We start from the raw sequence: 19,938 nt of genomic DNA on the forward strand, positions 1-19,938 counted from the left end.
AAGTTTGGGGGGCGTAACATCAAGAAACAGTGCTGCAGGTATGATCATGTCATTACTTGTAATATGATGTACTTGAAAAGTAGCTTAGTCACTGATATAGTAGAGTCATTGGTCATTATGTCCTGGCTGTATTATAGGGTAAGAAAGTGTCAGAATCTGCAGTCGATGACATCAGTGATGCTTGATCAGAGCGAAGGCAAAGGTTTGTGTTCCAAAAATCACTTTATCGGAGCTATTTGTCTTCATTGTGTCTTATTTCAGGGGTAATCAGTGTTTTCTTCTCATTAATTTTGCAGTGAAAAAAGACAAAAAGAGAGGTAGAAAGTCAGGAAAGAAGGGGACACATCGTTCCAGAAGCGTTGTCACTATTAAAGGTCGCAAACTGGTCCCTGGTCCTCTCCGAAAGGAGTCAAGCTGCAGAAGAAGCAGAGCTCCACCATATAAATCTTTTGCCGTTCTTGTTCCTTCTCCATCGTTTCTGGATCCCACAAATCCCCCTGCAGTCCCAAACCTACCTGCTGCAGAGGACCCTTTGCAGCCTGCGGTGCCTCCTGTTGCCACTACTCAGAAGGAGCGAAGTTTGAGCTCTCTTCTCACTATGTCTTCTGGTGGCCTTTCTCTACCACTGCAGGGGCAGCACAAACCCTGCACACCATCTCAGTCCTTGCCTCCCTCAGGGGAGCAGAAACCCTGCACACCATGTCAGTCCCTGCCTCCCTCAGGGCAGCAGAAGCCTTGCCCAGGTCTGATGTCTGATATCCAGGAGAAGCAAAATCGTCTCCATGCGCATAACCCTGTTACATCGAGCTCCAGCACAGGTAATATGGAATTTGACCATCCTAAGGTCAAAATGTGACCTTAGGAAATAAGACTTTGTAGTGAATAGAGCAATTTTATGTTCTGAATCTGAACTATACAGTTCATGGGTTGAAGAAATTTTTTTCAATAATTCGTTACTAAAGTATGACTGGCAAAATTGAGATGCTATTTCTGTAGAGTAGAAAACAGCTGTGAACATTTTATTTAAAATATAAATGTGTATTTCTTTACTAATAAAATTTTCAATACTATTGCAGACTCAGGTGATAAGATGAAAAAAGGAAATTGTCCCCTGTTTTTTATGGCTAAACAGAAACCCAAGGAAAAGGTAAGGAGTTAGTCATAGATCAACAGATTGTTTGTTTGTTAACTGAAACACTTGAATTTGGGTTGTGAAATATTAAACTCCAAAAATCGAAAAACTATTTTGTCAGCTGTGTTTCACTGGATAAAATTGTTCACTGTGTTGACAAGGGTTCAAACTATATTCACACAATTGACTGAAGTCAGTCCTTTGTTCCCTTACTCCATGCCTTTTGCTCCTTCACCTCTTGTGCTTCTTCCTTAGCTGAGGCCCATAACCCTCCAAGCTCAGACCACTCCTCTGAACTCACTGACACCCCTTTTTGAAGGAGACCATGGTAAGCGTGGCTCTCACTGCAAGGGAAAAGACTTGAGGGACTTTGGGAGTAATGTCGACCATGTGTGGGAGATGGGTGGACTTGGAATCCTGACAGCTGCACACAGTGGCCCACGGTTTCTGTGCTTCCTGTGTGCCAGTGCTGGGAAAGTGGAGGTCAGTACTGTACTCTCTTTGTGATGATCACCATGCATCTCTCTGCCAGTTTTATAAATGACGCAGAAGGGCTGACTTCCTTCTGTTTCTTCCCTCGCAGTTTGTGTTTTGCCAGGTGTGCTGTGAACCATTCCATCTTTTCTGCTTGGAGGAGGTAGAGCGCCCCCAACAAGAGCAACTGAAAAATTGGTGCTGTCGCCTCTGCCAGACCTGCAGCCTTTGTCATCGCCAGCAATTGAGTCCCAGAGTAAGATGCCTCCTTTTGATTACACATCACTGGAGCTAATACCAGCACAATTATTGCCAGCAGGCTGAAAGGACGTTGTGAAATACTTAAGTTACTTCATCTGTTTCCCTGTGGATATTCACTGTCTCCAACATGTAGCCACTACTGGAGTGTGTGAAGTGCCATGATCACTATCACCCCGAGTGCCTGGAGCCTCACCATCCTACCAGGCCCAACAAGACAAAAATATGGGTATGGCCATGGCTTCTGTCTGTGGTTTCAGAGTTCTGTGTTGGAGCTGTTGACAGTGTTGCTTTTTGTAGGAAGCAGGTGGCATAGTGCTTAAGGAATTGTTCTTGTAACCAAGATGTTGCATGCTTAAGTACCTGGAAGTGTAAGCTGTGAGCTAGAATGCGTCAGTAAAATGTCCAACTTTGGATAAAAGCATCAGGCTAACAGAAGTTGACCTGGTTACTCTAGGTAGAAGAGGTAATTACATGAGTGAATGTGGGTGTTTGATTTTGTCCTACGTGAGTCATTGCTGTCCATTGCACTTGCAGGTCTGCCCCAGGTGTGTGCACTGTGGCAGGTGTGGATACAGCACGCCGGGACCAAGTGGGGAGGCTTGCTGGTCACTTGATTACTCCATGTGTCAGCAGTGTGTCAAAGAGTCTTTCAAAGGTGAGTTTGCACACTAACAATGTTTGGTTCATCTGTAATGGTCTCCTGAACAGTTTGCAGCAACTGTCTGTTTCCAGATGAATGCTGCCTGCTTTGTGAGAAACGATGTGATGAAGACTGCAATGATGGTGTCTTTGAGAGTAAGATGATCCAGTGTGGGAGGTGTGGCCATCAGGTGCATGCCAAGTGTGAGAACCTTTCAGGTGAGTAGTGTCATTGCAAACCTTGCCTGTAGGATCCTTCCTTGGGCTGGTCATGATGTGACAATACCTGAAGAAAACATTTCAGATCAGTGCACTTTGTTTCTCTTTGTTGCTTGTCTACCGCATTTACCTGTGGCTCATTGACTGCATCCCTGACTTTCTTGTAGATGAGATGTACGAGATTCTTTGCAGCCATTTTGAGGGAATTGCCTACACCTGCATTAGATGTGCTGTGTCTAATCCAGTGGACTGGAGGAGCTCATTGCAAAGTGCATTGCAAAGCTCTGTACAACGAGTCCTCAGTGCATTACTTGACTCCCCTACCTCTCGACACCTGTTGTACCACGACCAGGTACATTTGCGGCGTCTTTGTGGAGTGGATGGAGGAGATTAATAAGACTTACAGATGAGCTGTATCCTAACATTCCAACAAGTCTTTGTTAAAAAATAAACAAACAAGAAGACATAACCCTGAGCACCTTGTATTCCATGTGTTCCGCTGTGCAACCCTTGAATTACATGAGGATTACATGGGAATTTCTCTCCTGGGCACAGACCTCAGCCTCCTATTAAGGGTTCTTTTCTAGCATGTTTTCCTGTTCCCTCGAGGACACCACTCTTCCTTCCACTGTTCAACTTGCAGGGAGTAGCTTACTCATAACGCATTATTCTGTAGTGGTCTAAATCTGGTTGTACTTTATTTCCATCATCAAGTCAGAATAGTCCCTTCTTTATCTCACTTTTTTGGGCTCTTTGGTGCCTTCAGTCAGTGATGAAAACTGCAGATCTGAACTTGGAGCCAGAGGAAAGCCTGCCTGCAAGTTGTTCTGCTGAAGGACCAGGGCCACCAGTCCTGGCAGAATCTCTGGCTGTGCCTCTTGATCTCATGTCAGTGAAGAGGAAGATGAAAATTGGACAGTACAGTTCTGTGGTGAGTCAACGACATAGATGACTATTAGTCTTGGGGTCAGCTCTTTGTGTTTTGCTTGCATATTGTGCTTTTTATGGTATTGGTGAGATTACAAAAAAGTCTGCTTTCTTTCTCAATGTTTTTAGATGGAATTCAGCGATGATGTTGTGAGGATCATCCAGGCAGCCATGAGAGCTAATGGAGGAGACCCTGAGAAGATGAAAGCCGACTATCTGGTTAAGTCATTCTTCATTAAGGTCAGTGATGCTTTTAAATGTTCCCATCAGAGCATCTGGTCCATTTGAGCATTGCTGTTCTGAATGCTGCTTATTTTAAAATGGCATGGAAAATGTTATATAAAATAGCTTGCATGCTTAATTTTCAATTAAAAAACACTTTAAAAGTTATAGATGTGTATAAATTGATGTTGTCAGTGATTAGGTACTGACTAATGACTCTTAATGGTCTTGGACACAGCTAATGGATCGAGCATTTCCTTGGTTCAAGGTGAAAGAGTCCAAATTCTGGGAAGTGAAAAAAGTGTCTTCCAGGTGAGAATGACTAGTAGGACTGTGAGATTATACTTATATACTGTACAGTGGAGTTTTCCCCTTCTGTTGTTTAAATAAGATGATGCTTAAGAAACAATCTAAAAATACGTGTCAGAACTGCATGTACAGTGTCTGAGAAGAAAACGTGTAGAATTTTTTAAAGCAAATATAATAGCTGTGCATTTGCTTTGTGATGAAGGTGTGGTTACTTGTGTCAGCCTCTACTTGGTGCTCTGTGTTTGCAGTGTGTGGTGATTCATGTAACCTCTCTGCAGCTGTGGACTAGCCCCTAGTGCCATGCTGCCTCGTTTGGACCACAGCTATGCACAGCAATGGGAACGTAACAGGATCACCCCAGTTGAGGAAGTTGTTGGTGCTCCTCAGACTAGTGTCTGTCACACTGAGGACACAGAAGTCCTCACGCAGTCTGACAGGAGTGATAACCGACAGTGCGTGCTGTGTCTGCTGTACGGCGATGTTGATGCTAATGTGAGTATGAACATTGCCAGTAATATCCGAGCTCAAGGCCATTTCAGATCCTTACTGCAAGTTTTGACACATGTTGATTCAAGCCCCTTTAGAATAGTTTTCCCCTAATACCTCAGGCATTCAACAGTCCAGAACAGTGCCGAGAGGTTGTTGTATGTGTGCCTCTCTCTTTCAGGAGGGTGGGAGGCTGCTATACATTGGCTGGTACGAGTGGGCCCATGTGAACTGTGTCCTTTGGTCCACTGAGGTATTTGAGGATGAAGAGGGTGTCCTGAAGAACGTGCATATGGCTGTGGTCAGGGGGAAGCAGGAGGTAAAGTAGGGGGGCTGTAAAGAGTGGTGGCTGGAAGTTAGGAATGGCAAAGACAACAGGTGTCAGCAGTTTCTGATGCCAAGCAATGTTTATGTTCTCATACGTTCAGTTGAATGGTATTCTGCAGTGATGTGTCTGTCTGTGTCTCGCTTCCCGGATGTGTTCCATCTAGCGCTGTGAACTTTGCCAGAGGCCTGGTGCCACTGTGGGCTGCTGCGTAGCCTCCTGTTCCAGCAACTTCCACTTCATGTGCGCCCGTCACCAGCAGTGTGCATTCCTAGAGGACAGGCAGGTATACTGCCAGCATCACAGCAGCCTTGTGAAGGGGGAGGTGAGCATCTGCTGGATTGTCTAGCTTGTAGATTTACTACTTTGCATTGATTGGTATTTACTGAGAGACATCTGCGGTCATATTGATACATCAGTTTAAATCCTGCAGTTTTGCTTCCTGCCTTCAATAGGTAAATTCTTTCTATATTCTCAAATGATATAATTTATTACTCTTGGTGAAAGGTTCACAGCTTAATGGCAGTGGTTTTTACACACGTGTTCAAGGTTTTGTGCTGCGTTTTTGGGATTTAAATTGCTGTACACTCTCTCTGTCCATATAGAATGTGTCAGAATCTGAGTTTGAGGTGATGCGGCGGATCTTGGTAGATCCAGAAGGTATCAGCCTGAGGTCGAATTATCGCTGTGGTCTGAAGTCTGAGGACATCCGGGTGATGATAGGCATGTCTTGGTCTCCCTTCATATAATTTTCGAGTGATGTGTTCTGGATTTTTGCGAGAATCATTTTCTGTATGTTTAGAAAAACCTTAAAGAATAGCTTTAAACTCTTTGCTTTGTTCTTGCAGGTTCCATGACTGTAGACTGCCTTGGAATGCTGAAGCAGCTCTCTGAATGTGAGGGAAAGCTATTTCCCATTGGGTACCAGTAAGTGAATGAGTTGTTTTCATTTAGCATGTTAATGTACACTAATTCTCATAACTGTGTAATTAATTTTATAAAGTTGAATTAGTGTAGGGTGTACTGTAGTGTACCATAGTGGCACTTTTTAATGTGAAGGTTTCTTGTTTGAACAGTCCTCCTGCTGCTGTGCCATTGAGCAAGGGACTAGACTGAATTGCTGCAGTAAGAGCACCTTGCTGTACAACGGGTTAAATCGTTGTAAATTAGTCCACTGTGGAAGTCTAACATTTTAAGTTTCTCTGAACAAAGGCATCAGCTAAATGAAAATAACCTGCATAAGGAGCAGTAAGAATTTCAAATGTCAAATTGACTTCAATTATTTCATCCTTGGTTGATTAAAATGTGTTCCTAAGGTGTTCCCGGGTGTACTGGAGTACAGCAGATGCTCAGAAGCGCTCTTTATACACCTGTAAGATTCTGACACGTCCCCCACTGTTTGGGGAGCATGAATCTAAGAGCACAGCTAAACTGAAGGAGAGCAAAACACTTTCTTCTAGTCACTTCTCTGACTCAGGTGGGTGCTGGTGTTGTTTCTTTTAGCTTAAAATGTGGGCAGCAGGTAGTGTAGTGAATCTTTGAGGAGAAAATAATTGATGTTCTGCCTTTTTGTCTCATTGTTATCAAAGTTAATTCATTAAAGCATGAAAGAATTTCCCTCTGAAATGTTTCTTTTTTTTGCCAGGGGACCTGTCTTCCTTAGCACCTGAGGAAATCATAGTGGGTCTGCCAAGGAGCACACTTTCTTCTCCTTTGCTCCCAGTCGCCTCCCAAGACCTTTGGCCAAAGGTCCCAAAGAAACAGAAAATGTCTTCCGTTGAGGACCAGAACTGTAAGATTAGTTCATCTAGCTCGAAAGACCGAAGTAAAATTCTGGTGGTTAAGGTGGATGGCACACAGAATAGCACTTCTAGCTTAGTAAAGACTGAAACCCTCACATGTGCCAGAGCACTTCCGGCACCTGTGGCATTAGTCAGAACATCAAAATTGAAAAAAACAAATTGTAGGATGGAAGAAGCGAGGGAGAGGAATCGTGACACTAACACCAGCGCAGCATTTGGCACAAAGACTACAAGCTCCTCAAAATTTAGAATAGTGAAACATAGTTTTCAGGTTGAAAATAAAACTTCAAAGCTCAGAGTCAGTTCAGCTCTAACGCCTACAAATGTTCCTTCCAGTGGGAGTAAACCAGGCATCCCCTCCTCTGACACAACAGCAGTTTTCCACACATCTGCAAAGCAAGATATTCTGAGGTCCTCAAAGTCACAGTTTTTTCCTTCTACATCCATGGGTTCAGAGAAATCAGAGTTGAATTCTCAGCAGAGCACTCTGGAGAACTCCTTCACCCATGAAAATAAGGGAATTGCAATCAACAACTGTGACAGCATTGTGTTGTCCAAGCGGCGATACCCTCACCGTAGCACTCGGGCCCATGCCAACATGTTTGGTCACAAACCTTTCTGCAATGTTGGCTCCTATACAGAAAAAGGAGTTCCCTTGTATCATAGGAAGAATGATACAAGCAGTTTGAGGGGCACAAAAAGCAAGTCTTCTGCTAAAGGCCAGGTGGATGCAATGGCCTGTGTATCCACTTCTTCTTCAGGGGAGAGTGGAGAGGAAGAGGGGAGTGAGATGAACAGAAACACAGAAGCCCATTACTATAATTTCACCCGTACTACAGTCAGCTCGAAAACTGGGGCTCTTTCTACAGGGGAAATTGCACTATGCTCGATCAAAGAGCCTCAAGCTAAAACAATGAGGAAAGGAAGGGAAAAGAAAGCTACTAAAGAAGGATCTGTTCTGACAGGTTGTCCACACAACCTTAGGATTACCCAACTGGATGGTATTGATGATGGCTCGGAAAGTGACGCCAGTGTAAGCACTTCCTCCATCCCAAAAAACGACAGTAACAGAAGGAAAGTCAGGGAGTGTCAGATTGATGCTACTAAGACAGACTCAGGAAAAGGGGTAGAAAACAGCACTGGTATAAGAGAGAATAGCAGTGGCAGTGCTCATGAAAGCAGGAGAAACCGAAGAGAGGCCTGCCTCCCATCAGAGGTCCAGTCATCAATCAGTACAGACCTTCTGAACATTGGTAGTGATGACTGTAGCAACATCCTGCCTTCTGACATAATGGAATTTGTTCTCAATACACCCTCTTTACAAGCACTAGGACAACAAGAGGCATCTTCTTCTGAGCTGGTGTGCCTGGAAGAAGGGTTTGGGCTTCAAGCGGACCAGGGGAAAGATATTGGCCTGTTTGAGGATTTTGCCCAGCCAGTATCAGTAGAGTCTGGCACTAGAGTTTCTGGGGAAGAGCAATACAGCCTTCCTCTGGTCCTGCCTTCTGACCTCTCTGTGCTTACCACCACCTGCCCATCAGTTAATGAACCAAAACATGGTGGTCTGATCTTGAAACATAACGTTGCTTCTACATCACCACGTGACTTGACAGTTTCGAAAGGAATAGTCAAGCAGGGAGGAGGGAATGAGGGTTCTGCAGAGGACCAGCATAGTGGAAACAGAACTGAAGATTTGTCAGTCAAAGAAGGCCAGCCCAAACCTTTGACTAAGGATCTTATGGAGGCTAACAGCATAGCCTTTCCACCTCTTAGCCAGGCAATGGAACCAGAGACTAAGGATTTGAAGAAGACCTCTGTAATGTCAAGTTCACCCAGTATGCCTCTTCAGATGCAGAAGGTCACGCCTGTTCCTATGGAAATTCAAGACCCTTTGCAGGCAGCCAGCATCGCAGCTCACTTGACACCAAGCCAAGAAAACGTCATTGTCTTGAATCAACCCCTGCAACCCCTCTATCTTGTCCATTCTCTTCCCAATGGTGGTACGCAGAAGATCCAGATTGTAGCACCTGTCAGCACAACAGGAGGGATAGATGCCAACCTCTCAGCCTTGAACTCCATGACAGGGAAGTTGGAAACGACTGCTGGTCTCAATACTGGAATTACTGCCACTCAGGCCATGTTTTCCCCTACTCTGAATGGTGCTGTTCTTCAAGCTTTCACTGATCCAAAGCAAACAAACCTCCAGCCAGGACTTTCACATACATCAGGCTTCCTCCCTGGGGTTCAGTCGCACAACTCAAACATAATGGGAACTGTATCTGGGTTTGACATGACTTCAGTCTCTAGTGCCTCATCTCCATCTTCCATGGTCCTTACCTCTGGGCATGGCACAAAGCGCCCTATCTCTCGACTTCAGCCACGCAAAATCAAGAAGCTATCTCGATCTAGTAACAAGCTCAGCTTAGCTCCCTCTGATGTTAGATCCAGAAGGACACTAGTCAATGTTTTGCCCTCACAGATGGCACCTGGGCTGGTACAGCTGGGTACTTTAACCACAGCAGCCAGCACATCTCATCAGAAAGTTTCTCATCTTGTCAAATGGCCTAAACCAGGATATGTGTATTTGGAGCCAGCAACAGCTGTACTGTCACAAGGAATGTCTCTCAGTTCTGGGCAACCTAGTTGCATAGGGCAGGAGAACCAAACTCCCTTGTTGCCGTGCACTGTTTCTGGACTGAATGTGGTATCTGTGCCAGGCAGAGCTCCCAGCAGCATTGTGGGTCCAGACCCTCTTAACACCCAAGAGCCACAAATAGTCCTTCAGTCAGGGACCTCACAGTTCATCTCACCATTAGCCAGCCACTCCCAAGCCACTGTGACTAATAGTATCTGTGTGTTGTCAACCCATCAGGTTCTGGGCGTTAACCAGTTCACAGATCATGAGAACATGTCCTGCCTTGAGCACCAGTCTGTCACTCAAGTGGAGCTTGACAGACCCCACAATCTGAATGCCAGTGCAACCACCCTTGGATCTATACCTGTGGAACAAAACCTTAAATCCCATGGAAAAAATGGGAATCTCGTGGTTTTTACATCCCAAAACCATCAGGACTCTGATCGGTGTCAGGGACGTAACAAAGCTGCAGTGAATTCAACATCAGAGACTGAAAAGGCCAGTGGGAAGAAAAACAACAGCTGTCAGGAGAAAGAAAGAGCAGACATTGCATGCTCATTGTCTCCTAGGTGAGAATTGACACTAATCTATATATTAATCTATACTAAGGATGATGTATCAGTATATTCTGGTGAAAAGTTATTTTCCCAGGTTAAAAAATAAAATGGTTTCTGTGTTATATAGCATTTGTGACAAAACAGTTTCTCCTGAACCTGTTCGCACTGAGGGGAAAACAACTAGCAAGAGGTATATGAAGCAGTTTTAGAAACCTTCTTATTCAATTCCATAAGATCTAGTCAAAATGGAAATTGATGTCTGCAATTTTTTTCCTCTTTTCTAAATCATGCAACTTCTCCAGTGTGACAGATGAGGTTGAGTCTTTGGAGAAGTGTGAGGTTAAAGGTGAGCTGGCTCTAATTGGTGAAATTTTGTGATGTTTCAGGCCATAAGTTTTTCAGGTTATAAAGTTCTTTCACATTTTTTTGTCTCTACGTTGTCCCTTAATTTCTGGCCTTAGTGTTTTCTCTTGTCTTTCCTGTATTTCTGCCTGTGCCACGATAAGTGCCTACAGATCCAAAAACAGAAGAGGGATGGTTGTCTGCCCCACCTGTGTCCATTTCAGACGGTGTGCATCACAGGAAAGCTCTCCTTCAGTGTGAAAAATCTGCCAAAGGGGTGATATTTGAGATCCACAGTGATGATGGGTTCTGCCTCTGTTCTGCGAGCATTGACGGTATCCTTACCTTTCTCCTGCTTTTGTTTTTTCATCTACATCTCAGGACAAATTTAGAAGGCAGGTCACATTTGTGGTCAAAGTTGGGAAAGTCAAGCTTCAGCTTCTGTGAGATAACGCTGCTCTTCAGTTATCTTAATGTCCTGCACAAGTGAAATACTGGAATTTAATTATCCTTTAATTTGCTTTCTGTCCCCCCTGCAGAAGCATGGAGGTGCCTCACAGATAAAGTCCAACAGACTCGCTGTAAGGCTGGACTGAAGAAGCTCTCCTTTGAAGGTTAATGTGAACATGGTGACCTAATGCCATTGCTGTAGTACTGCTGGTGAAGCAGTATATTGCTGGAATCAGTTCAACTTATAGATATGCAACAAAGAGGCATATCTATATTGGATCATTAAAAACAATTGTTTTCTTTGTTAGCTACTTGGAGGAAATAATTTTACATTATTTTGAAAAAGACTTTGTTGTTATGCTTCTGAAATCTCTATCTCTTCTTGATTGTACTGGCTTCTCTCAGGAGTGGATGGACTGCGGATGCTGGGTGTGGTCCATAGCACAGTTCTGTTCCTTCTAGAACACCTTCATGGCAGCCACCGTTTTAAGTTTTGCAAGTCAAACAATGCAGACAAGCCTTCTGTTGACCTCCAGGGCTCGGCTCGCACCCGGCTATACCACAAATACAGCTATGCCCCCACTGATCACTGTGGAAGAAAGGGCAGCACCTGGTATCCTTGGTGAAGGCTGCCTGGGATGCAGCTAATACAAATGTCAGATGTGTTTCTGACGTTTGACTGGCCAAGCCAGTAAAGGTTCTTGATACCAAATACTACTAAATGATGAAAGAAATTTAAAGAATGTAGCACCGTTATCCGCATTTGCACAACTCTCAAGAGGTTAGTGTTCAACACCTCCCGCTTCCTGGAATCCAAACGCCGTCTTCCACCTGAGTACAAACCTTGCAGCGAGAAAGAGGAGGCAGTACAGTTAACCTCTGGTTGGTGAGTCACTCTTTAGTTCTGAGGGGGTGTGATGTTTTAATCAGAGGGTTTCTACCTAAAGCAGGTCCTTGACAGGCAAGTCAAGGATTCATTTCAGATTTTTTTATGTGCTTCATGATTCTCTCTCTTTTCTCTGTTTTATATGCTGTTGCTTTCGCAGATGTGCCAGGGGTCACTGATCTCTCCATGTCAGATGCTTCAACAGTAGGTCCAAAGAAGTAGCTCAGGTGTTCAGGTTAGTGTTTCAACACAACTTACAAGACCTGAGGATCTTGTTCTATTATTGTGAATGAATAAATTAAAGTTTTTTAATCCCAAGAAGAAATTCAATTTGGCTGCAGGAACATACAATGTACAACATACTGTAGATACACACATATGACATGTACATATATGACAAAGTGACAAAAGCAATAAGTAGATAAATCTATTATCACTTTACTGAAAGTGATATGGATAGCAGTTAGTTCACAGGTTTATGTATTTCACATAATTAAGCTTCATTTCCTATGCTATATTAGAGTCCTTTCTGGGCATGGAAACTTTTGGGCAGAACACCAGCTCTTTCACCACTGCTTGCTGCTACTGCGTTGTTGCAGTTTAATTCCTGGCATTTGCATCTTTGAACAGGTCTTCTTCCCTCTACAGCCTGGATCTGTTTTGCACGAACGATATAGATACAGACGAGATGTTGATCATGAATTTTGACAGTGTTGTCCACTTCATCTTCACCAGCAAACTGGAGAAGTAAAATGATACAAAGGTTAGGATCAGATAATTATCATATAATTATCTGTCATACAGTTTTTTCAGGATTGTCAGTAAATTTTGATCCTCACTTTGTCAGTTTTTCATTTCCCTGTTGGCATACACTGTTATTCATGCTAAATGTTTCTCTATCTCACAATGATGCTTAATACCTTTAACCTTTTCTTACATGTAGGGTATTGACTGATGTATCCTGCATTAACAAACACACCCATGACTCCCTCTGTGTTCGGCAATGCAACCTACTTCATCAACCAGTGCCTGACTGTCCTGTGTGCATCCTTGACAGGGATGGTTGGAGGCATGTTTCCTTCAACCTTTGTAAGATTTGTCAAGGGGAGGAGTTCACCTACAATTATAGACTTTGCCTTTGTTGGCAGAACTTCAGGATTTGCTGCAACTGTGGGACCAAGAAGTGTTGTTTGCTCATTTGCTAGCCATTAGGATGTCTAAATGTTTTTAGTCCTTGATTGTGGAATATTCAAGGACATTTTCTTCTTTTTTCAAACCAAAGAATAATTTGTGCAGCAGATTCAAGTTCATTTTGAGATGCAACTTGGTGTTTGTGTGATGTTCTGAGGAGGCGCACCAGGCCTGCCATAAATGTATTTTATGGCCTGTAAATGAGCGGAACTGAGACTCCCTCTCCAACGGTTTTATTATGGGAGATGTTTAAGAGAAAGTTGGTGTTGTGACAAACCATGAGTTAGGGAGACTCTTAAAACCACGATGGTAGCCTGAGGGGCAAGACGTACGTTTTTAAATGAACAATTGAGTATTTTGAATGTATTTTGAACTGCTCCAATGACATCAAAGTGGAAGGTCAGTTTTGGACCATTGGGTAACAAAGGGTATATGCATAATTTTTTAGGGGCAATTTTGATGCTCTACCCACTCCAAAAAGAATTGGACAGATTTTTGATTTTCATCAAAATTCTCAGGTGTCTTCACTTCCACTGGACACTTCATTTGAGCAAACTGCTGTTATTTTATATTTCAGATTGCAGGGCTAATTTGCCTTATTTACTAAAATGCCAAGGGTCTTTCTTTGATTTTAAAATACACAATTTTTGTTCTGTTTAGAATAATGTTACTAAATATCAATCATGGTATTTATTTTTATAAGTAAACATTTTATTTCTTTATTTTTAGGTCTGTTGTTATTCCAAAGACTATTGCATTTGGTACATTTGCTGGTAGCTCAGTGAGTTTCCCTGTGCAACTTTTGAACATGTTCATTGCTGAATACTCTTTGACTGTGAATGATATGAAGATGAGCTTTAAAATAGGAAGAAAATCTTCACAACATTTACCTGTTTTGTATGGCTGACAAACAAATCCTAATCTATGCAGAGAGTAAACAGGAAAGCCTTCAGTTCTTTGAGGGGTGAAGGATATGGAGATTTGCTAAGCATCCCAGCACTTCCCATAGTGGTTGAGTGATGTGTAGACCTGGTAACCGAGGATGCCGTGGAAGGAGTTTGACTTCATCCTGCTGTTCATGAAAGTACTCTTGTATTCATGGGAGCATTATCATCCAGCAATATTGTGAGGAATCGTTGTTGGCTACAGTGTCTTTATATTCCATTACCACCATGCAACACATTCATCCGATGCAGTCATGCTCATAAGATACCTTTAAACATCCATCACGATGTTAAAGAGCTGGGAAAGGACTCTGAGTTGAAGGCATCCTTTGGCCCCCTAGAAAAAGAGGAAAAGCTAACTCATTAAACCACAGTACTTTTCCTTCTGCTCTGGGCACCAGGTTTCATGCTCATTTCTTTAAATTTACATTCATATTTATTCATTTGGCAGACGCTTTTCTCCAAAGCAACGTACATCTCAGAGAAAATACAATTTGTGCATTACATTAGGAGAAAGAGAGACATAGCTCATGATCTACAGTTTTTGATGAGTAGGTCATGAAGATGTTGATTCTGTTCGGCTTACATTCTCAGGCTGCTATTTTCTGTTTTTTGTTTTCCTTGTCAATATTTTTGACAGAAATTTCCATACAACATTAAACATGTTTACGGTTTTTTCTGACTGATGTACCTGCACTCTCGGCACAGGCTGTTAACAGCTTTCAAAATAGGTTTTCTCATTTTGCTTCAGACATTAGCATCTTAAAATATTGATAGTTAGGCTTCCTTTCTATTTCAGGTTCTTTTGCATGTGTTAGTTCAAATATTTTGTCAACATATACTATTTGAAGATACTGGCTTCTCATGTTGCAAACAATCAAGGTATACATTTTTAAAGATATGAAAAGATCCTTAAAAGATATTGCACTTCCCTCATTTACATTCATCTAAAATATTGAGTATGACCTGTATTTATGCATAGAGACCACTCAAACAGAATAGAGATGTAGGACCACATTAGTTCAACTTTTGTGGTGTTTACAGATCAGTCATCAGCATTGTATAACAGTTTACGTTTACATTTATTCATTTCGCAGATGCTTTTCTCCAAAGTGATGTACATCTCATAGAAATACAATTTGTATATTATATTAACAGAAAGAGAGATGCAAATGCGTGATTCTTAAGTGCAGTTAGTTTCTTTCCACCATATGAACCAATGTTCATCACACAAGTACTTGCATAAAACTTTATCCAAGTATCCATGATTCCAAATCACCTTCCTAGTAATTTTTTTTTTGAGATAGATATGAACATTTACTACATACGTACATTACAGGAGTAGCTGGGTAAAGGATTGATCCAGGCATGATCTTAAAGCTATGGTGCATGAACATATATACCTTACATTAACTTAAAGAAATCATGGGCGAAGTGAGTCTGGAAGAGGTGAGTTTTAAGACTCTTTTTAAATGTGGGCAGAGAATCAGCAGTTCTCAGTGAGAGGGGGAGGTGATTCCACCGCAACAGAGCCAGAACTGAGAACCTTCGTGCCTTTCGTTTGTGGGACCACCAAGTGGACAGATGTGGAAGAGTGAAGCAGTCAGGTTTGAGTGTAGCGAATGATCAAGTCTTGTAAATAGCTAGGAGCAGTTCTATTGATGCATTTGTAGGCCATGACCAGGGTCTTAAATTTGATCTGGGCAACTATAGGAAGCCAATGCAGAAAAACAAGTACAGGAGATAGATGGGAATGCTTCAGCAAGTGAAACACAACTTGGGCAGTAGGTAGCTGTAGGTTTGATGGCAGTAGCAGGAAGGCCACATGAGAGAGCTGCAGTAATCCAGACGGGATGTCACCATGGACTGAACAGTAGTTGGGCAGAATCAGTTGTGAGGTAGGGACGGATCCTACGAATATTATGTAGGATGTATCTGCAGGTCCAGATTGTGGCTTCAATGTGCTGAAAGAAAGATTGACTTGAGTCAATCGTCACTCCCAGACTCTTAGCTGAGGAGGTAGGCAAAATCAGTGACGTGTCCAAATTAATCGAGAGATCATTACAAGAAGACAGGCCAGCTGGGAAGTGTAGGATCTCAGTTTTGGAGAGGTTGAGTTGTAGGTTGTGATCAGACATCCATGTGGAGATGTCCGGCAGGCAGGCAGCGATGCGCGTGCAAATGTCTGTTGCTCCGGGTGGAAATGAGAGGAAGAGCTGGGCGTCATCGGTGTAACAGTGGTAGTTGAATCCATGTGAGATGATGACCGGGCAAAGGGAGGAGGTGTAGACTGAGAAGAGCAGAGGGCCCAGTACTAAGAAATGTGGGACATCAGTTGAGAGAGGCTGAGGAGAAGAACGTGAGGCCCTGAATGCCCACTTTGTCTGTGTGGCATTTGTACTGTTGTTGAAATGCCATGCTTAGAGTTTTATCTAAATTGGAAGCTATCTTCCAAATCACAGCATGGTGTCTGTGAAACCCTCTCCAGCACCTTGTCAGCAGCTCAGATCTGCTTTCATGAGGCTCATTACAACCAGAAAGGCAACGTTTGGCCATAGGGTCTGTCTCTGCAGGATTTAAATGGTTGGCAATAGATGCCTGTTGTGGTTATGAGGAGAGGTTTTCAAAAAGGCATTGCAACCCCCCACCAGGTCGGCATCCTCTATAAACCGAAGGAGCAGCAGGAGAGCGATGTGCAGCCTAACCCATACCACGTGTCAAAATGTGTCCTCCTGCCACCTTCCACAAAAGCCTATGGGCTCATGGACAGTTTTTATTACAGTCCAGTAACTGTCTCAGGGGACTCAAACACTGCCTTCCTCAAGAAATTCTGTTCTTTCAAACTACTTTTCATTTCTACATTTTCCTGCCTTTTCGGAATACTGGGAGAGGGAAGTTACAACAGGTATGTTTCACATAATGTGTATTTTGGCTAAAAATTCTCAGTTGAACTCTACTATCTCCAACAGGTCCTGACACTTTTAGCACTCTGAGCGACTTGGACTGGTAAAATAGTAAAGAAATGGAAACACTTTTCAAAAATGTGCTTATTTATTTCTCTGAAATAGATTTCTCACTTGCAGTGTTCAGTTTCAGGCATGAGTTCTAATGAAAGTTCACGTCTTTGTGACAGACTCTTGGCTTCCACCCTTGGCTTTGTTTCCTTTGCTAGAGTTACATGTTTCTTCAAGTTCTACAGAAAGGTACTGTATAGGACATCTGGCATCTGTGTTCAGTGAGCTGTCATTCTGTTTTTTTACATTCTTGTTCATTTTATGAAACCCTTTTCAAAGGAGGGTTAACAGTTATTTTTTCATCATGCTTTGGGATAGCCATCCTTCCCTTTTCCCTCCTCCTCAACCCCAACCCTTCCCTCCTTCACCATGTCTCATTGGCTTTACGTACCAAAAGCTCTCTTTTTCCAGCCTCTTTGAACATAGCAGGAGTGAAGAGCTAGGACCTGCTGATGGTTTTTATTGCTTCGAAGTTGAAGTGCCCATCAAACAACTTGGCTGGTGAGTTTTTCTGCAGAATCATACTGAATGTGATTGTTTCATTGGTTCTTGCTGCAGCTGTCTTCTGTGTTGCGTGTCTGAAGCTCTGTTCTGCCAGGGGAAAGCTCTACACACCAAATTCCAGCTGTCTTTCATGCCAGAGGAGTATCTTGAACAGCAGTTACATTAGATAGACTCCACCAGCACTGAGTGTGGTGTATCAGTACAAAATCTTGGTGTATTTATTTATTTAGATTATGCTTTCTCCAAGAAGCAACTTACAATTATTCACCCATTTATACAGCTGGGTATTTACCTTCCTGTAGGGTACTATAGCCAGACCTGAGATTCAAACCACTAACCTTTGCATCCAAAGGCAGCTGCTCTAACCACTACGCTACTAGCTGTCTGGTAACATTAACATTCATTAGTTGTCATTGCACACATGGATCTGAAATTGTGCAGTAATAAGGTAGGTAAGTACCACAATATACTATGGGTCAGGATAGAATAGGGCTCATAAATTTGCACCCTTAGCTGTAAAGTGTGTTTTTTTCAGTAGTCACAAAAACTTATCCTAGTTTGTTTTGGCTGCTTTGTAAGACTTGTACATGTAAAATGTTTTGCTTGTTGAATCTGACAGCAGATGTTCTTTGCGTTGCGTTTTCCCCTCTACACATATTAGGGGTGTCAGTGCTGATCTATGGATTTTCCTTTTTTGTGAATCATCAGCATTTCCTGCCTGGGGCTTTATGTAAAACAGCTGTTCCATGTACTGACGAGGTCCCACTGGTTTTAGGTCAAGAATTTACTGTTTCAGTCTGGAGTACAGGATTAAACGGCACCATATACTGCCTGCGTTCTGTCTTGGGTTCGACTAATGGTGCTTTTTGTGTTTCTTATGGTTCAATTACATTGTGTTCCGTAGCGCCAACAGGATCATATTGTGAAACTTCAGCTGTTTGCCTGGCTTTTTTCAGGAAAAGCCAAACGTATCTGCAGTTCACTTTTTTAAGTTACTCTCGCTCACTTACCATAACCGTGAGGTTGCGGTGGTGTGCAGGCTTTTCCTGAAGCAGAGTACTAAGTGCTAAATGCTCCTTTAAAGATGTAATATTTACCTGCGGTTCCGTCAATAACTAATTGAATTGGTTAAACATTTAATTAACTGTCGAGTTCTTAATGGAATCAGGTGTCAGTACAAGCCCGGAACAGAAACGTACAATACCTTTCACCTGCGGGATCTGAGTCACTCGAGAGGGAAGATTATTTATGCGTTATGTGTTCGTTTGTTTCCGCACTTGTCAAAAGGCAGTCCGAGATGGCACTCCTCCAACCCCGGGCACTTGCTCTCATTTTCGTTATACTGGCGAACGTCTCCGGGCAGCATGAGGACAACCACATCCCCACTCTGTGCTCTGGGCAACCTGGAATCCCAGGATCCCCTGGGGCACATGGAAGCCCTGGCCAGCCTGGGCGAGATGGACGAGATGGGCGAGATGCACCACCCGGAGAGAAGGGGGAAAAAGGGGAGCGGGGAGAGCCAGGTAGACCCAGTGATACACGTGTCATGGCAAGCAAAGCACTGAGCCGCACTGAGATGGCAAACGGCTTCGTTTATTTCATTCAGTAATTAACCATATAAGTATGCAGTGTCAGCTTATGATCAGTTGTTTTACAGTTGTTACAGATCACCAAACGAAGGGATGACAGAATGCACTCTTTATGTGATGTCGTACCTACTCTCCCCAGGTTTGTCGGGTGTAAGGGGCATCGCTGGAGACAAAGGGGACCCTGGCGAGAAGGGAGAGCGCGGTGAGCAGGGGGAGTGTGCGGTGGCCCCAAAGTCAGCGTTCAGCGCCAAGCTGTCGGACAAACACCCTTTGGGCTTCGCTCCGGGGGAGGCTGTCCGCTTTGATGTGGCCGTGCTCAACGAGCAGGGTGATTACAGCGCGGAGACGGGCCGCTTCACTTGCAGGGTGCCAGGGGTGTACTGCTTCACGGTTCACGGCACCGTCTACCGCTCAAGCCTGCAGTTTGACCTGATGAAGAACGGTCACGCCATGGCCTCCTTCTTCCAGTTCTACGGCAACTGGCCCAAGCCGGCTTCGCTCTCTGGGGGAGCCCTGCTGCACCTGGTGCCCGGGGACCAAGTGTGGGTGCAAGTGGGCCTTGCGGAGTATAGCGGCTTTTACTGCAGTCCGAAGACGGACAGCACGTTTGCCGGCTTCCTGGTGTACTCGGACTGGAAGAGCTCTGCTGTTTTTGCTTAGCCCGTTTCTTTTGCTCGGTGTTAAAAATGAGTCTATTTGAAAAAGATGGGGAAACTGAATAGATTCTTTGCTCAGCGGCTAGGTGAAATCTGAGGCTTTAGGATTTAGTGTAATTTTTGATTCTTAGAGATTGCAATTTGTTTGGCAAATGCTTCTAATAAATGTCTTAAATTATGAACTCGTATTAACAGCATCTTAGTTCGGACCTCTTCACTAAACTGAGCTACACAGCATAAGGAATGCTGATGTGACTGCTAGGTCTGTCTTGAGAAAAGCAAGTCCAATTTTCCTTTCCTATTTTGACGAAAGAGGTAATTATTCCCTCTTGTCCCACAGAGGGTTAGCTGGTTAGTATATTTATTTATTTAGC

General features: G+C 43.4%; 3 protein-coding genes across 5 annotated transcripts; all 3 read left to right on the top strand.

Moving 5' to 3' along the window:
• Positions 1-1,396: 1,396 nt before the first annotated feature.
• On the top strand, positions 1,397-5,851 carry LOC108928656 (histone-lysine N-methyltransferase 2A-like). The gene is made up of 14 exons (XM_029255878.1): positions 1,397-1,460; positions 1,716-1,862; positions 2,001-2,093; positions 2,402-2,522; positions 2,600-2,725; positions 2,893-3,077; positions 3,492-3,656; positions 3,782-3,892; positions 4,113-4,186; positions 4,462-4,675; positions 4,851-4,988; positions 5,161-5,319; positions 5,600-5,707; positions 5,843-5,851. Exons 1-14 carry the CDS (start codon positions 1,458-1,460, stop codon positions 5,849-5,851), a joined length of 1,653 nt encoding a protein of 550 aa, XP_029111711.1. The 5' UTR covers positions 1,397-1,457.
• LOC108928657 (histone-lysine N-methyltransferase 2A-like) lies at positions 5,848-11,264 on the top strand. The gene is made up of 9 exons (XM_029255879.1): positions 5,848-5,921; positions 6,311-6,471; positions 6,640-10,000; positions 10,116-10,178; positions 10,291-10,334; positions 10,495-10,607; positions 10,712-10,773; positions 10,870-10,944; positions 11,186-11,264. Exons 1-8 carry the CDS (start codon positions 5,848-5,850, stop codon positions 10,892-10,894), a joined length of 3,903 nt encoding a protein of 1,300 aa, XP_029111712.1. The 3' UTR covers positions 10,895-10,944; positions 11,186-11,264.
• Positions 11,265-11,403: 139 nt separating this feature from the next.
• LOC108928759 (complement C1q tumor necrosis factor-related protein 5-like) lies at positions 11,404-19,701 on the top strand. Of its 3 annotated transcripts, XM_018742854.2 has the most exons (5): positions 11,404-11,666; positions 11,827-11,901; positions 17,227-17,316; positions 18,611-18,842; positions 19,048-19,701. In XM_018742854.2, exons 4-5 carry the CDS (start codon positions 18,617-18,619, stop codon positions 19,566-19,568), a joined length of 747 nt encoding a protein of 248 aa, XP_018598370.1. In that variant the 5' UTR covers positions 11,404-11,666; positions 11,827-11,901; positions 17,227-17,316; positions 18,611-18,616; the 3' UTR covers positions 19,569-19,701. The 3 variants fall into 3 exon arrangements, with proteins under 3 accessions (XP_018598370.1, XP_018598368.1, XP_018598366.1); XM_018742852.2 differs by lacking the exon at positions 11,404-11,666 and having other exon boundaries at positions 11,734-11,901; positions 18,607-18,842; XM_018742850.1 differs by lacking the exons at positions 11,404-11,666; positions 11,827-11,901 and having other exon boundaries at positions 16,174-17,316; positions 18,607-18,842.
• The last annotated feature ends 237 nt before the right edge of the window (positions 19,702-19,938 follow it).

Source organism: Scleropages formosus, chromosome 10 (assembly GCF_900964775.1).
Source record: "Scleropages formosus chromosome 10, fSclFor1.1, whole genome shotgun sequence".
NCBI classification, from domain to species: domain Eukaryota; kingdom Metazoa; phylum Chordata; class Actinopteri; order Osteoglossiformes; family Osteoglossidae; genus Scleropages; species Scleropages formosus.

What these genes read in the sequence shown, in the direction of transcription:
- LOC108928657 (XM_029255879.1), top strand. Translation starts at nt 5,848, where the DNA reads ATGACTGTAGACTGCCTTGGAATGCTGAAGCAGCTCTCTGAATGTGAG. An exon ending in CTATTTCCCATTGGGTACCA is followed by an intron (nt 5,922 to 6,310) that starts GTAAGTGAATGA and finishes TGTGTTCCTAAG; the next exon opens with GTGTTCCCGGGTGTACTGGA. An exon ending in GCATGCTCATTGTCTCCTAG is followed by an intron (nt 10,001 to 10,115) that starts GTGAGAATTGAC and finishes TGTGTTATATAG; the next exon opens with CATTTGTGACAAAACAGTTT.
- LOC108928759 (XM_018742850.1), top strand. Translation starts at nt 17,120, where the DNA reads ATGCTTTGGGATAGCCATCCTTCCCTTTTCCCTCCTCCTCAACCCCAA. An exon ending in CCCATCAAACAACTTGGCTG is followed by an intron (nt 17,317 to 18,606) that starts GTGAGTTTTTCT and finishes ACTTGTCAAAAG; the next exon opens with GCAGTCCGAGATGGCACTCC. An exon ending in AGGGGAGCGGGGAGAGCCAG is followed by an intron (nt 18,843 to 19,047) that starts GTAGACCCAGTG and finishes TACTCTCCCCAG; the next exon opens with GTTTGTCGGGTGTAAGGGGC.
- LOC108928656 (XM_029255878.1), top strand. An exon ending in GCCAGCAATTGAGTCCCAGA is followed by an intron (nt 1,863 to 2,000) that starts GTAAGATGCCTC and finishes TCCAACATGTAG; the next exon opens with CCACTACTGGAGTGTGTGAA. An exon ending in TTGGACAGTACAGTTCTGTG is followed by an intron (nt 3,657 to 3,781) that starts GTGAGTCAACGA and finishes CAATGTTTTTAG; the next exon opens with ATGGAATTCAGCGATGATGT.